The sequence below is a fragment of the Hippocampus guttulatus genome, chromosome 16 (assembly GCF_054856545.1).
Source record: "Hippocampus guttulatus isolate MCC_2025c chromosome 16, RoL_Hgut_1.0, whole genome shotgun sequence".
NCBI lineage: Eukaryota > Metazoa > Chordata > Actinopteri > Syngnathiformes > Syngnathidae > Hippocampus > Hippocampus guttulatus.
Window position 1 is genome coordinate 9,388,798 of NC_141276.1, and position 14,530 is coordinate 9,403,327.

Here is a 14,530-nt window from a genome sequence, read left to right on the forward strand (position 1 = left end):
GCGAGGTGCGCGGCGAAGAGAGTGAGAGAGAGCGAGCGAGTGAGAGAGAGAGAGGGGGGTGAATGGGCTAGTCCCACAGCAGCAGCACTTCGCCCTTCGCCTCTTCTTCCTCAATAACTATTAGTTGTCTGATCATTAACACATCGGCTGCGCCGGGCTAGCTGGCCAGGAGCTAGCTAGAGACTATCGGCGGCATGAAGCGCGCGTGAGACGGCAGCAACCAAACAAGGAAGCTGACGGACGGACGCAGGGACTGACGACAAGCTATCGCGGCTAGCTGGTTGGACGGCTAATCTTGTTGCTAATGTGCGAGGCACGAGCATGCGAGCTGATAGCCAGAGGTAGGTGACAATGACAACAACGGCCGTGCGCGCGCACGCGAGCTCTGAATCAAGAGAGCAGCCAAAGCGATGCTAAGGGCTTAGCATGTTAGCCCATGTTCCCTGTTCACGGAGGGGGCTTGTGTGTGTGTGCGTGTGTGAACGGTTAGCACCCTTCAGGTGCTGCTGCCTGCCTTCCTGATGCTTGCTAAGGGTACGAGCTGAGTGCTTTGTGATACCCATTAATCACGTGATCCAGTGATGATTCGTAGCTGCATGTTAGTATCACAAGAAAGCACAGGCTTTGACCTCACACCGTGTTGGTGTTCTGCAAGTACACACAGATGTGGTATTTTGGGTTTTGAACTCCACATCTGTTAATCGAGACCCTAAACCAATGTTTCATTCAAATAATTTGAAATAGAATGAATCAGTCCGGAACCGAGAATCAAATTATGTTGACATTGTTTTTATGGGAGTATACTGAACTGGCAGCACAGTTCCCCATATTGGCTGCTGTTTTAATACATTTTGACTGATGTCTCAAATGCTGCATCTGGTTGGAATGGCCACTTCAACCCATGTACAACGCAGTAAGAATTTATAAAATCTCAGTTTGGGTTGCGACGAACTACGAACTGCAGAATTTTTGTGTAGGTTGAATGGTCCTTTTCGGCAATATCTCAAAAATATATTTAAAAAAACTGAGATGTAACTGTGAGCCACCCAACAACTAATTAATGATAAAATTAATTGACAATTTTTTTAGCCATTGTTTAATGAATTTCAGCCCTTCAACTCAACTTTATTTTTATACACTGTCTCAACAGCAGCAACTTTCAGTCAGCTGGCACAGGTCGAAATTCCTGAAGGTTTTCTCGAGTCATTGTGTCCAAATGAGTATGTGACGTTGCAAACTGCGACGGATGACAAATTGATTTGTTCTGGAGGAAATTGCACCAAGATGGTGAGTGTACTGACACGTTTGTCTTTGTTGTCGTTACAGCTGACTCGTTGTGGGATGTCGGGCAGTAAGGCGCTGGGCGGTGGGGCGAGGCGCAGGAGGACGCGGTGCCGCCGCTGCCAGGCGTGCACCCGCAGCGAGTGCGGCGAGTGTCACTTCTGCAAGGACATGAAGAAGTTTGGGGGGCCCGGACGTATGAAGCAATCTTGCCTGCTCAGGCAGTGCACGGCGGTGAGACGCACACAACACGGCACATGCTAACGAGAAGGTACCAAACGAGGCAATTCTTGCTGAGTCTAGCGTGGAAGACGCAACAAGCCAAAGTGGCAAACAAACACACTGCTGCTCAGCTTCTGGCCAGCTAGTTAGTGAGAAACAAAAATGCGCGCCACTCTCACTTGCTCGCTCACTGTTTTTCTCCTTTTTTCCCCATTCCTCTTTTGTCCTCTCTCCCTCCCTCACTCTTTCTCTCACTCCCTCTTTCTCACTTTCTGTCTCTTACATGTCACTTCTGCACTCTCTCTCGCTCCCTCCGTCTCACGCAATGTCTCTCCCTCTCACTCTTCTCTCTCTCTCATCCTTTCACTGTCTTGGTCCCTCGCTCATCTCTCTCTCTCCTTATCTCTTTCTTTCTCTCTCTTGCTCCGGTGCTCTCTTGCTCCCTCTCTCCATCTTGCTTTCTCCTCTCTCTCACTCCCTCACTCTCTCGCATTCTTCCTGGCTCTTTTGATTGAGCCACAACAGTAACAAGTGGCCTCATTGTTTTGAAAGCATGATGATTCCCAGTGTAAAGGTGTCAGTTGTCTATGTCCTTCATTCCCTTAAAAGAAGACAAACAGTGTGTTACACTTTACTCAAAACAAAATTGTTCACATTGTTCCCACATTGCACATCGAGTAGGAGCCTGTGAGCATTGGCGGATGCTGTTTTTGTTGTGAAGGTTTACAATTACCGTAACATCTATGTCATTTTACTGGAGCTCATCTATGGCGTTTCTCATTTATCTTAGCACGAAATTAGTGGAATGTTATTGCATTTTTTTTCTGGTAAAAGTCGTAAGTCGGGCTCCGTTAAATCTCAAGGGGCTACAATATTGACCCACTTGCGGCGGGCAGGGTCACTGACTTGTGAACTCTGCGTGCAGCCCGTACTCCCGCACACGGCGGTGTGCCTGGCGTGTGGCGAGGCGGGAAAGGAGGACACCGTAGAGGGCGACGAGGACAAGTTCAGCCTGAGCCTGATGGAATGTACGATCTGCAACGAAATCATACACCCACGCTGCCTCAAGGTGGGTTTCGCCCTCACTTCTTGTTGCCCGGCGGCACCCACGAGAGGACTGCCTGACGTGCATTCGTGTGCTTTGCGCGGTGGCAGATGGGCAAGGCGGAGGGCATCATCAACGACGAGATTCCCAACTGCTGGGAGTGTCCCAAGTGCCACAAGGAGGGGAAAACCAGCAAGGTCAGTGACTTTAATCTTGTGAGCAGGCGCGTGCGCAGATGTTTTGGGGGTTTAAAAAATATATATGAATAGAACAATTGAGATCGGGCCCAGAGCACGTCCAACATTCGGTTGGCGTGGAGGTCCACTTTTACTGCTCAACACACACCTTTAAGCCCTCCAAATGCTCGGAAGGACTCACACAGCTCAGACTTGCACAACTTTGGTAAAGTACAGAAAATTATGTAGCGTGAAGTGTGTATTCTGCTCATATTTAGCCATGATGTATAACTTTCACATGCTCGCAGCGAGACTCTGCGTCCTTGAAGCAATCATCACTTAAAATTGGAACACTCCCTACTGGAGACCTTGTAGAGACGCACAGACAGGAATGCACCAGTTGATACAAGCTAAGAAACGGTTTAGGAGAAACCAAAGTTCTGATGTCACACCTTGTGTTTCGGTACTGCCCTTCTGATAATATAAATATGATGTGAATCCCTTCCTCCTTTGCACTCATGACCACCGCAGCCATTGTCTGTAAACCGCGGATGCCCAGAATATTCTGCTATTAAAAGCTTCGAAGAAACTGTTCATCGACTCCATCCTGTATTTGGATAACCAACATTCTCCTCGTCCGAAATTCAACGAACACGCGGGGGTTTCGAAAGTATTCGTATTTTCATTTGACTACATGTAATTGTTCTGCCAGATGCAACACAGCGCAAGCAGGCACAGTTCCGGGATTTTTTTTCTCTCTGCCGATTGAGAAAATAATTAATGAATACATTTTAAAATATCAAATGCTGAAGGGTCTGAACAAAGCAAAGATACATTATTGGTTGCAAAAAATGTAAATTCGTTGAAATCCACAGCACAGCCGATGATGTCACGCAAATGTGTCTACGGTAGCTACGTAGCATTTCGAAAGTCCTTTGGATCTCGCCCTGTTCAGCAGACACCCCCCCCCCCCCCATCACCCTGGTCTTGTGTGCGCCCACAGGAGCAAGCTGACATGTTGGCCAAGCGGCGCCTGGACAACGGTGAGCTGGGCCGCTGGAAGCTGACGGACGATCCGCCACCCAAGAAGGAGGCGCCCAGGCCGGAAGGCGGGCACAAGAGGAGGAAGGAGATGCTGCCCTTGGATGGCGGACCCAAGAAAAAGGTCAGGCGGCGCCCTGCTAAATGTGGAGTGAAAAAGCATTCATGGACACACACACACACACACACACACACACACACACACACACTGTGTTGCTCTCTGGCAAACACCTGACACTGACTCGCCAAGACCTCTGAGTCTCATCAAACAAGGTTAAGGAGCACTGTCGTGAAGAAATCCGGGATCTTAAAACGACCGGTCACTTGCTCTGCTCCTCACAATAAACGTGTCTTTTCTTTTAGATGAAGGGTGCACACGAGAAACGTCTCAAAAAGGTGCACTTAACGTTTTCTTCCGTTGTGGTTCTTTTGAGTTGATTCTGACCTGTGCTCTTGCGTCCTGCTTTTAGAAGCCCAAACAAGAAGGAGCAGAGTCCAATGGCCCCGCCTCCTCAGCGGGAGGGTCGTCTCTGGGCTCCACTTCCTTTGTGACAGCAACGGGCGATGGACTGGGAGGCGGGGCATCCAGCACAGATCAGCGCTCGCATCACCGGGAAAAACTGGAACGCTTCAAGAGGATGTGCCTGCTGGAGCGTCGGCCCGACTCGTCGTCGTCGTCGTCGTCCTCCAGCTCTGAGTCGGACTCCGAATCAGACTCGGACAACTCGCTGCGCAGGGTAGGAGCCTCCTCGCCCTCCTCGCCGCCTCCCGTCACTCATGGCAACAGCGGTTCAGGACGGACGGAACGGAGCCGCAACGAGCGGGACCGGCGCCTGGCGGAGTTGGGTTTCAGTGCAAGCGACGAGTCGGACGATGAGGACGAGGAGCGGGAGGAAGAAGAGCGGGCGGGAGACAAAGTGCGGCGGAGAGGAGATGGAGACACGCCCGGAGTAGGAGAAGCCTCTGCACTGCGGGGGAGAAAAGCTGCCGCGATAGACGGAGACGAGGCCGAGCCGCTGCCTTCAGACAGAGTTGGGAAAAACTCGTCCCTCCCGCCGCCCTCGCCGCTCTCATCCAATCAAATGGCCCCGTCCTCACAACACAGCAACGGGCAGGAGCCACGCAACGGACGCGCACGCGGCGAAAAGGAGAACACTAGTGGCCTGCTGACCAATCACAGACATGGCGGGACGGCGGGGGGCGGGACCAAAGTCAACAAGAGCCGACAGAGGAACTCTGTTCCCACTTCCAACGGGGGGCGAGGAGGGGGCGGCAGCGGTGGCCCGCTGGTGTCGGCCACGGCGGCCTCGCCCTGTTCCGGGGCGGCGGGGCGTTCGCATGTGATGAAGCGCAGCCCTCCCGCCGTGCCGTCGCCACCGCGTCCCGTCCAGATGGAGCGCCACCTGGTGAGGCCGCCGCCCGCCTGCCCCGAGCCCAGCTGCCTCCTGCTGGACTCGGGCCGCGCGCACATAATGGCGCGCGACGCCTGGCTGTGGGTCTTCACCTTCCTCACCCAGCGTGAGCTGTGCCTGTGCATGCGCGTGTGTCGCACGTGGAGCCGCTGGTCAGTCCGTCCGTCCGTACTCCACGCAAGTGATTCCCAAGCTCATCAGGTGTCCGATGTTGGGCGTTTTTGGGGTGACGTTGCAGGATGAGCCTGAAATGCAATCAGCTGAATTTTGTCTGACCTTGTGTGAACTTCAAAATGTCCAACGACCGAAGGTTTCAGTACTATTTCCACAATTTGTTCTTTGACAAGGATGGCAGCAGTGAAACTCGAGGGGTGCAAACTAACCATGACTCTAATAACCGATTAATCTGTTAATTATTCATTTCAATGAATCACTTCAAAACATTTATATTTGGAGTGTACGATAAAACAAATCGGAATAACGGTTTTGATGTAAAACATTCGAGCGTATCGTATGGGACTGAATCATTCCGCTTTCAAATGGATTGCGATACATACAGAATGTTCTTTTAATGGAGAGATAAAACGCCCCATTTACACAACAAACTCAGTGCATCACACAACAGAGCTGGACCATATCAAATGGAATCATAATCCCATAAAATCGAATTGTTCCACTTTAAAATGGAACCGACCTTGCGCGAAAATTGAAATGGCAAGAAAGTCCGCCTTGTGAAGCCGACTCATCATTTGTGGTTTGCTCCCTCACCAATGTCAGAAAATGGCCCAAAATATTGCTTCGATTTTCCAAAGTAAAAATGTCGCGGTTTGCAATTTTTAAAAAATTTTGGATTCAATACTAAAATAATGCACCTGCATTCATGGAGGATTACAGAAACCAGAGAGAGAATATTTGCTGTTGAGTGGCTGGAATTCTGAGAATTCTGAAAATTTCAATATGAGGTCTCAAAATGATTCAGCCATTATCAAAATAGTCGTCAAGTCATCAATTGTTGAACTTTTAGTTCACAATCTGATTTAAAAAAAAAGTGCTGTGCAAATATCAATTGGACTTGAACCAGGACATTTCTGAACAGATCTCACGGCAAGTTGCACAAACAGAACCGAAAGAGAGAAAAGATGAACTTGTGGTTTCAAAAGTGTGCAGACGGTCACGGTTCGGCTGCATTTTGTTCTCATCCTGACACCTCGCGCCTAAGAGGCCGAAGGCTACGTTCACACTGCAGGTTCGGAAGGCCCTTTTGGGCTTTGTCACTCAGCGCCGTCCTTTGATGGCGTCGCTCGCTTTGCGAAAGGTCAAGTGGCAAAAGAGCACGTCACTTGGCGTGGCAAGTGTTGGAAGGACGGAACCAAATCTGGTCCGTGGTGTCCCTTTTCGTTTTCCCCATCCAAATTTTTTTTTTTGCCGACTTTCTGTTTTGGCAATGAATTGTGATGACTAATCACCTTTTGATGGCACACCGTCGGAGGAGCGTGTCTACTGCAGTCGCGTCCCATTGATGCCCACAGACTATGTGAAGAAATCCTGGGTCTGATTTGGGGAAGAAGAAAAAAAACAATCGCAATTTTACTCACCACATTGACGTGAAAAAAATCGGATGCATTGGACGACACATTGGGCAAAAAAATCAGACTGGACCTGCAGTATGAGCGTAGTCTAATAACCCATTTTTTTGTGGCTACTATATTTGATGAGAAAATGTAGATTTCACGTGTTCAGAGCCATTTTGGGGGTGGGGGGGTAAAAACAAGTTGTCTTAACTGATTGATGGGCTCGTGCTGATGCTTCAGCCTTCGTCACCGCTTGCCGCTGTGGCACGTCACACCAGGAAGCGGTGGGGCTGAAGCGTTAGCCAAGGCAGGCCCTCCCGAGTCACACGAGATTTCTCAAACAGTTTAAAAATAAAATAAAATAAAATAAGCTTGTTGTCGTCTGGGGAACCCACTCAAAAGAACGACATCGCTTGGACAAATTATTTTAATTTATGGCTGTTTCCTTGTTCATGCGTTCATGTCACAAATATGAAGGTTTTTAGTGGGACATTTTGAACACAATATAAAGATTGACCCATAGGGACCAGATTATCGGGACAATTCCACTCTTAGCACACCTCAGACCACACGATCATCTTCTAGGACGATCTTAGAAGATGCAGACGCAACCATTGTTTTGATAGGCATACGGTCGACCACCGATATTGGCAGGCGATACAACAAGCCAGCCTACGAGTAGTGAGTCAAGGCTCGTCAAACTGAAGTGCATTGGGGGAAAAAATGTTCCTTTTTTTGGGCTGTACTTTTTTTTTTTTTTAACCCCAGGAGATTACTCCCAAAATGTTGAAAAACATTCAATGTTTTCTGCAAAAATGTGGGAAATCCCCCCCCCCCCCCCCCCCCGAAAATATTTCAAACGCATACTCAAATATATCGACGAAATTTGAAAACAAATCTGCAAATCAGAAGCGATATGCGGGGGTCCTGTTTCGGGCCGAAGAGAAAACGTCCCTTAACCTGAAATAGATTTGTCTGAACATGAGCAATTGAAAACTTGTCATCACGTCGATTTGTACATTGCCAAAAGTGGATACGTGTTCATAAATGTACATTAATTGTTGTGCTCGTCACGACACGTCACTGCCATAGAGAGAGACAACAGCCTTATTTTTGAGTTAAGCGCTCATCGTTTCCGAGCGGCGGCGTCCAATTGGATAATTTCCTGCGGCCCGCTGCTTGGGAATCACTGCAGTTTTTCACATAGCCCCGACAGTCATAACTAACGCTGGCCCGTGTGGTTGCCGTGGCGATGCAGGTGTTGCGACAAGCGTCTGTGGAGTCGGATCGACCTGAGCCGACAGCGCTCCATCACGCCGCCCATGCTCAGCGGGATCATTCGCAGGCAGCCCGTCTCGCTCAACCTTGGACACACCAACATCTCCAAGAAGCAGCTCGTCTGGCTCATCAGCCGCCTGCCAGGTCTGCCTGACTATCCGTCCTCGCTCGCATATGTACTTCCTGTTAACCATGCGGTGTCCACATTCCCGGGCTGCGTCCTCCGAAGTCCACATTTTCGGCCGCACAACGGTCCAAACCTTTGATTGGTACTACGTGTGTGCACGTGCCTGTTTGCGCACACCAAATATCAGTATGCGTGTTTTAGTGTGTGACATATGTGTTTATGTGCTCCAGGCCTGGCGGAGTTGATGGTGGCGGGTGTGGCGTGGCCGGCGGTGTCGGCGTTGTGTCAGGGCGTGCGGTCGTGTTTACGCATGTTGGACTTGAGCGGTGTGGACGACTTGAAGGACGCTCACCTGAGGGAGCTGTTGGCCCCACCCCCCGACAGCAGGACAGGTGAGCACGCCACCCGCAAACCGTATATGCTATTGGGGCCGATGTCGTGCCTTGGCTAGTTTAACTCATTCACTCCCCGCCATTTTCACTGGAGCAACCTCGTCAATCCCAGCGTTTTACTGGATTTTGACTGATCTTGCAAGGCCCACAGAATATTTGGTTCTAATGCTATATAAACCTGGAGCCTACCAAAATAAAGTTTGGACTCTCTTCTTTCAGCAGAAAAAAATATTTGTTAATTTGTTTCTATCTTTTTCCATTCTTCAGCAATCGGCATTACAAAATGGCTTCATGAAAATGGCGATTCCTGGGCAAAAAACTGAGAAAAAGAGCTTTTTGTAAAAGCATGCATTTCAAGCATGTGAGGCACTACTGCCACCTACTGGTCGATTTTTTACATGATTTACAATGCAAAAGGCTTATTCTCATTCACAGATTGCATCAGACCCTCCCCCTCTCTATGACGCCAAAAAAAAAAGACTTTGATGTACAAGTACGTCCTTGGTAGGCGGGGCCTAATTTTAAAAAGATGTACAAGTACGCCTTGTGGAATGAAAGAGTTAAGAACCAAAGCAGCATTTTTCCTGTATTCAAAATTAAGTGCCACCCCGAGCAAGACCGATTGATATCGCTCAACACGGCGTAAAGCTTCAGCTGTGCTGATTGAGCGATCGATGTCCCTCTGTGGCAGCTATGTATTTTAACTGCAGTTGCAGTGTTGTACCACTACGGAGGCGCTGTATCAACAGCGGTGCACTGAAAAGACCTGAAGCAACTACTGAAGAAGAAACTGATCGAATCATGTTTTTCTCCCCGCTAGTCGGTGCTTTCGGCATCCTGATTTTTCCTGACGGGTGATACAAATTAGTAAATATTGTGGTTTTTTGCATCCAAGTATTTCATGCTTATAAGTTTTTTTAGTGTCACAGTAACATTAAATTTTTAGTGTTGAAGATATAGCAGGGAAAATGTGCTTTTTTTTTTAAGCGACCTTTATGCTTGAAATAACTCAAGGTCTCACAACAACAAAGGGATGATTTCGGTAGTCCCTTTCTGATTGGCTGTCCAGGGCGCGGCGGCAGTGGCGGCGCGGAGCCGCGAGCGGGCCGTTTTCACAACGTGACGGAGCTGCGGCTGTCCGGGCTGGACCTGACGGACGCGGCATCCCGCCTGCTGGTGCGCTTTGTGCCGCGTCTGGCCAAGCTGGACCTCAGCCACTGCGCCAACGTCTCGGATCACAGTGTGGCCACGCTGGCTGCGCCCACCTCGCCGCTCAGACATACCCTTACGCACCTCAACCTGGCAGGTATGCTCACCACACGCTCAGCTTCCCCCGTGTGCATGTTTTGTGGCCCGCCAAAGCAAATCAAGTGGAGGGGCAGCAATTCATTGGTTAATAGTCAAGTCGTCGAATATTGACCAAACCTTGTTTTACTGCAATTTGTCCAAATGTCGTGAATTTCAGCCTCTCAACATCAAACCATCTCTCATTTCTGTCAAAACAATCCCAATTCCAATGATAGTTGTGTCATTGCGTTAAACAGGAATAAAAACAGAATACGACGACAAGATATCTTTTTCGCGTACTCAATTAAATATCGGCTGATTTATGGTATTCTGTTTTTATTTCTGATTAACACAGTGTCCTAACTTCGTTGGAATTGGGTTTGTAATTTTCTAATAATGTCCTGTTTTTGAAGAAAAGAATGGAAATTATCAAAAGATTTTTTTGTTGTTGTTGATTGATTGAAAAAATAATGAATGATGAAAACAATGGTTGGTTGCGGCTCTGTATCATCTAATGATCCTTGCGTCGAGCACGTAACCATAGCGTGTGTGTGTTTGTGTATGTGTGGCAGGTTGTGTGAAGGTGACTGAGCAGAGCGTCCCGCTGTTGCGCCGTTGTCCGTCCCTGCAGACGGTGGACCTTCGCTCGTGTTCGCTGCTTCCCACCGAAGCGGGACAACTCCTCTGCTTCCCGGCACAGCAGTCCTCGTCTTCGTCCTCGTCCGCTTCCTCTTCCTCCGTCTCCAACGCCACGCTCGCTGCTTCCACTTCCTGTCCGCCTGAGGACAGGACGCTGCTAAAGAACAGCTAAACGCTAAGTGCCCCGTGGCATCATGGGACATTTGAGAACACTACAGGTGAGGAGGAGGAGGAGAAGAAAGAGGAGAAATGTGTTGGCATACCTCTGAGCGTGTACATATTTGTTCTCTGTACAAACATGTGTCTGTGTGTGTGTGTGTGTGTGTGTGCGCGTGTGTGTGTGTATGTCTCTGTCTGTCTGTCTTTGTAGTTTCATGTAAATGAGCCCGCACACCCCAAGAGACCATCACTTTCACGACCCCCGACCCAAAGCCGTAGAAATCAACCAATGTGCGCGGGCGCCATCTTGTCCCACTGCTTGACACATCGCAAGCAGTGCAACTGATTAGATTCCAAAATGGATTATACGGAATAGATCTTTTCCACAGAAAGCTCACAATGTTTATCTGTGATGTTCATCTGACGGTAGCATCGCAGCCACTAAATGCACGAGGAGGAGGAAGATGCTCCCGATATGAAGACAACATAGGGTTTTTTTTGTTTTTGTTTGCTAGTTTATTTGTTACCAAGGTAAGCACCCCTGGTCTTAAGACATATCATTTTTTTGACACCAAATTATTTTTCATATCTTCAAAGTAATGATGCATCATATTGCTGAGGTTGTATTTGATGAATGTAGTGTTTGGGTTCATCTCCCACTGGCGTCCTCCTTTTGGGAACCAATGCATCCTCGCACCTAGTCAGGGACGATACGAACAGCCAACGGCCCAGACAAGCAAGCGTTTGGACACAATACAGCATAAAATCCACTTCAAAAGGCCAAAATGTGTCCTGAAGCTAATAATGCAAGGTAAAGGCAGGAATAGAGACAGCATGGCGTCCATAAACCACGTGACTTGGGTTAAACCGGTGTCGAGCAGTATACTGACTTGAAAGAAAGTCCTCGCTTTGGTTTCTACGGTTTTGGCCCCCGCCCCCGTTCACCTGCGTGTCAGCACAACTGCAGGAAGTCTTCCCTCTTGTCAAGACGTTCTTTGCTAGGCTAAGCTGAGTCATACGCTACCGAACTAGGCTAAGTCATAATACTGTGGATCTGAAGCTAGTCTTGCTGTGCTGTTCAGATTTAAAGGGGAACTAAACCAAAGATGTTAAGCCTTTTTCGAAATTAAATGTGCATATATTTTTACTCATGGGTGCCCAACCTCGTTTGAACGAACATCTACTTTTTAACCAACCAACCTCCCGCGATCGACCCGTTACCACACGTGCACGCATACATGCGCCGACCCGTTACCACACGTGCACGCATACATGCGCACATACGCATGCATGCACACATACCCAGGCACCCCTGTCTTAACTGATGCTTTTTCCTTAAATATACAAAATATGTTTCTAAATATTAGCATTCACTCATATTTATTCACCAAGCCGCCTCCCTTTCAAGACAGTTTCATAGGCCAACATAAAGCTTGAACAAAGCACGCTCAGTCAAATTAGTTATGTGACATGCAGCCACCATCTTTGTGGAATGAGCACTTCAAACACCACTAATATACTGCTCTTCTCACCTATTATTGTTCCATTTCCACTATTTTACTTGAAAAGTCAGACATTTTGATGCATCGATGTGAAGAACATCTTGCATGCAAATGTATGTATTCCTGGGTTTAGTTCCCCTTTAAGGAAATATCCTCTTTTGGACATGATGATCTGGTTCATGTTAGCATAGTTGGCACAAAAATACGCTGTGCTGGCTTTTGCATTTTAGCAACAGTAATTGAAGAAGAAGACAAGTAAAACAATTTTGGAGGTGAATGTCAGAGGACCCTTCCTGTTAAGCTAGTCTAACTAGCCGCTGTTCCACTTGTCATATGGTATGTGCACACATGGACTCCAGTGTTCACGGTTGCATGTTTTGTCACTCCAAAACAGTCGGCGGTCTCGGCAACCACATGGTTTTTCTGAAAAGCCCTCTCGGTTTTGGCGACTCGCCATTCTATGCTAACTTTGTCTTGTATGTCGTCAACTTGACTAGCAGCAAGCTAACAGTGTTGGCAACAGATCACCCGACGCTTGCAATGCTATGAATCGGTTAACGAAAATCAATTTGAGATGATTTTCCTAGCTCATTAGCATGTTAGCAGACGGGGCTTGTCAGCTAGCATTTGGTGGCGCGCTAACAGATGGTTGATCAAAAGTCGGAAGGCTCACCGGATGAAAAGAACAAAAGCTTACCAAATGTTGAAATAAGCTTCATTTTTCAATTGTTTACACAAGTCTTTGACTGTTGGTCGGACAAAACTGTGACAAATTGTGGCCGTTCAGCAGCGGCTTGTCAAATCGCTCCTTATTTTACTTGCTAGCAGTGCTGGCAGAGTGCCAGCTTGTTGGATGATTGCAAGGTTTGCTTCCATGTTCACCTTGTGTCATCAAGTTGATCACTCAACTATAGAGTTCACTATATAAAAATAGCTAACAATATATATACATATATATATGATTAAGGACTTATTGTTTCAGTCCTAGAGTCAACTATTTAGTCCACTATATAAAAATCTTAATAGAGTGAATTCTGGAGTTGTTCATTAGCAACTGTCTAAGTCCACTGTCTAAAAATCCCCATGGTCACGCGCTAGCAGGATGCTAGCAGGGTTGGCTTCCCGTTAGCCGTGTCGTGCCAACAAGTTTGCTGGTCAACTCACATGTTGATTGTGTGTATGTGTGTGGGGGGTGTTTTTTTTTTTTTTTTAAATTCCACTTTTCCCATCTTGTGCAGGTCAGCCTCCAAGTTGCCTGGCAACAAGTGGGGAGATGAAATCTGATTGGACGAAGGTCCTCCTAGCTCTTAACTATTTAGCTGTACACGCGCTGAATCGACGTATTTGTATTTCTGGATATTTTCGAATGCACTGGATCATCAGGACCTTCACCCATCCTTTGCCAAAATGTGTTTTCTTGTAAAAAGGGGCATTTTATTTGATTTTGTCATTTTGTTGTTCTTATACTTTGTCCAAAACTCTTCCGTTGTGTTGATGGGAAGGAAGATGAGGAGGCAACTTGGAAGAAAAAGCAAAAGAGCAACTCAAGGCAGCTATGACGAATGAGTGACTACTGTAAAACAAATAAAGAACCAATGAGTTGTTTTTTTTAAATTCCATTCTTTAAAGTTATAAGACGTCTGTGCTCTTCGGGAGGGCGGAGCTTCGCCCACCTGACATCCTGTCCGTTGTAGGACACATAAAACAGACATGTCATCAACACATGACATGCTCTGCATGTGTTTATGCTTATAATAAACAGCTACTATTTAATAAGCACACACCCAACGAATAAAAATGTTCGATAAACGCAAGGCTGGAATTGGGCCAAAACCTCTATGTCCAAGTGTGGTCAATTTCCTATTTTCCACAGATTGGTTAGTCCCCATGTGTGTGGGTCATTTTTACAAATGAGTTCTTAATCAGAAGTGCTAAAAATGGCAAGTTCTCTTTGATGATTATGTAATTTCATGGCATAAGAACACGAACAAACACCTGCTATTAATCAGTACACATGCAAAAAATTGTTGACAGGACTGAATGTTTACATGAAAACAAGGAAAACTTGTGAATGAATTCCGCGCTAAAATGCCAATAGCGCAATATCACAATGAATGTACGTTAAAGGTACGATACTATGACAGACAATGAACAGGTTGTATTTGTACATAGCTAGCAAAAGTACAAACTCCTTTTGCCGAACCTTTCCAACTTTGCGAATAGCCCCCGTGTGAGAAGCTGTGACGTCAACTTGCTCGTCAGACGTTAACGTGATGACGATGACGAGATCTTCAAAGTCAAGTCACTTGTGTCACGAGCCGATGATGTCAACGGAAATTTTCCCTCAGACTGTCAACCAAAACGCAATGTCAAACCACGTCATTTTAAAAACTAACAA

The 14,530-nt window shown here is 47.3% G+C and overlaps 1 protein-coding gene across 4 annotated transcripts; it reads left to right on the plus strand.

Annotated features, from left to right (window-relative positions):
• Positions 1-13: 13 nt before the first annotated feature.
• fbxl19 (F-box and leucine rich repeat protein 19) lies at positions 14-13,738 on the plus strand. Of its 4 annotated transcripts, XM_086134068.1 has the most exons (12): positions 14-341; positions 1,327-1,515; positions 2,429-2,572; positions 2,659-2,745; positions 3,728-3,889; positions 4,129-4,161; positions 4,236-5,329; positions 8,007-8,170; positions 8,384-8,545; positions 9,615-9,851; positions 10,405-10,689; positions 10,842-13,738. In XM_086134068.1, the coding sequence occupies exons 2-11, from the start codon at positions 1,342-1,344 to the stop codon at positions 10,641-10,643; spliced, it is 2,496 nt and encodes an 831-aa protein (XP_085990194.1). In that variant the 5' UTR covers positions 14-341; positions 1,327-1,341; the 3' UTR covers positions 10,644-10,689; positions 10,842-13,738. The 4 variants fall into 4 exon arrangements, with proteins under 4 accessions (XP_085990194.1, XP_085990193.1, XP_085990195.1 ...); XM_086134067.1 differs by having other exon boundaries at positions 10,405-13,738; XM_086134069.1 differs by lacking the exon at positions 4,129-4,161 and having other exon boundaries at positions 10,405-13,738.
• The last annotated feature ends 792 nt before the right edge of the window (positions 13,739-14,530 follow it).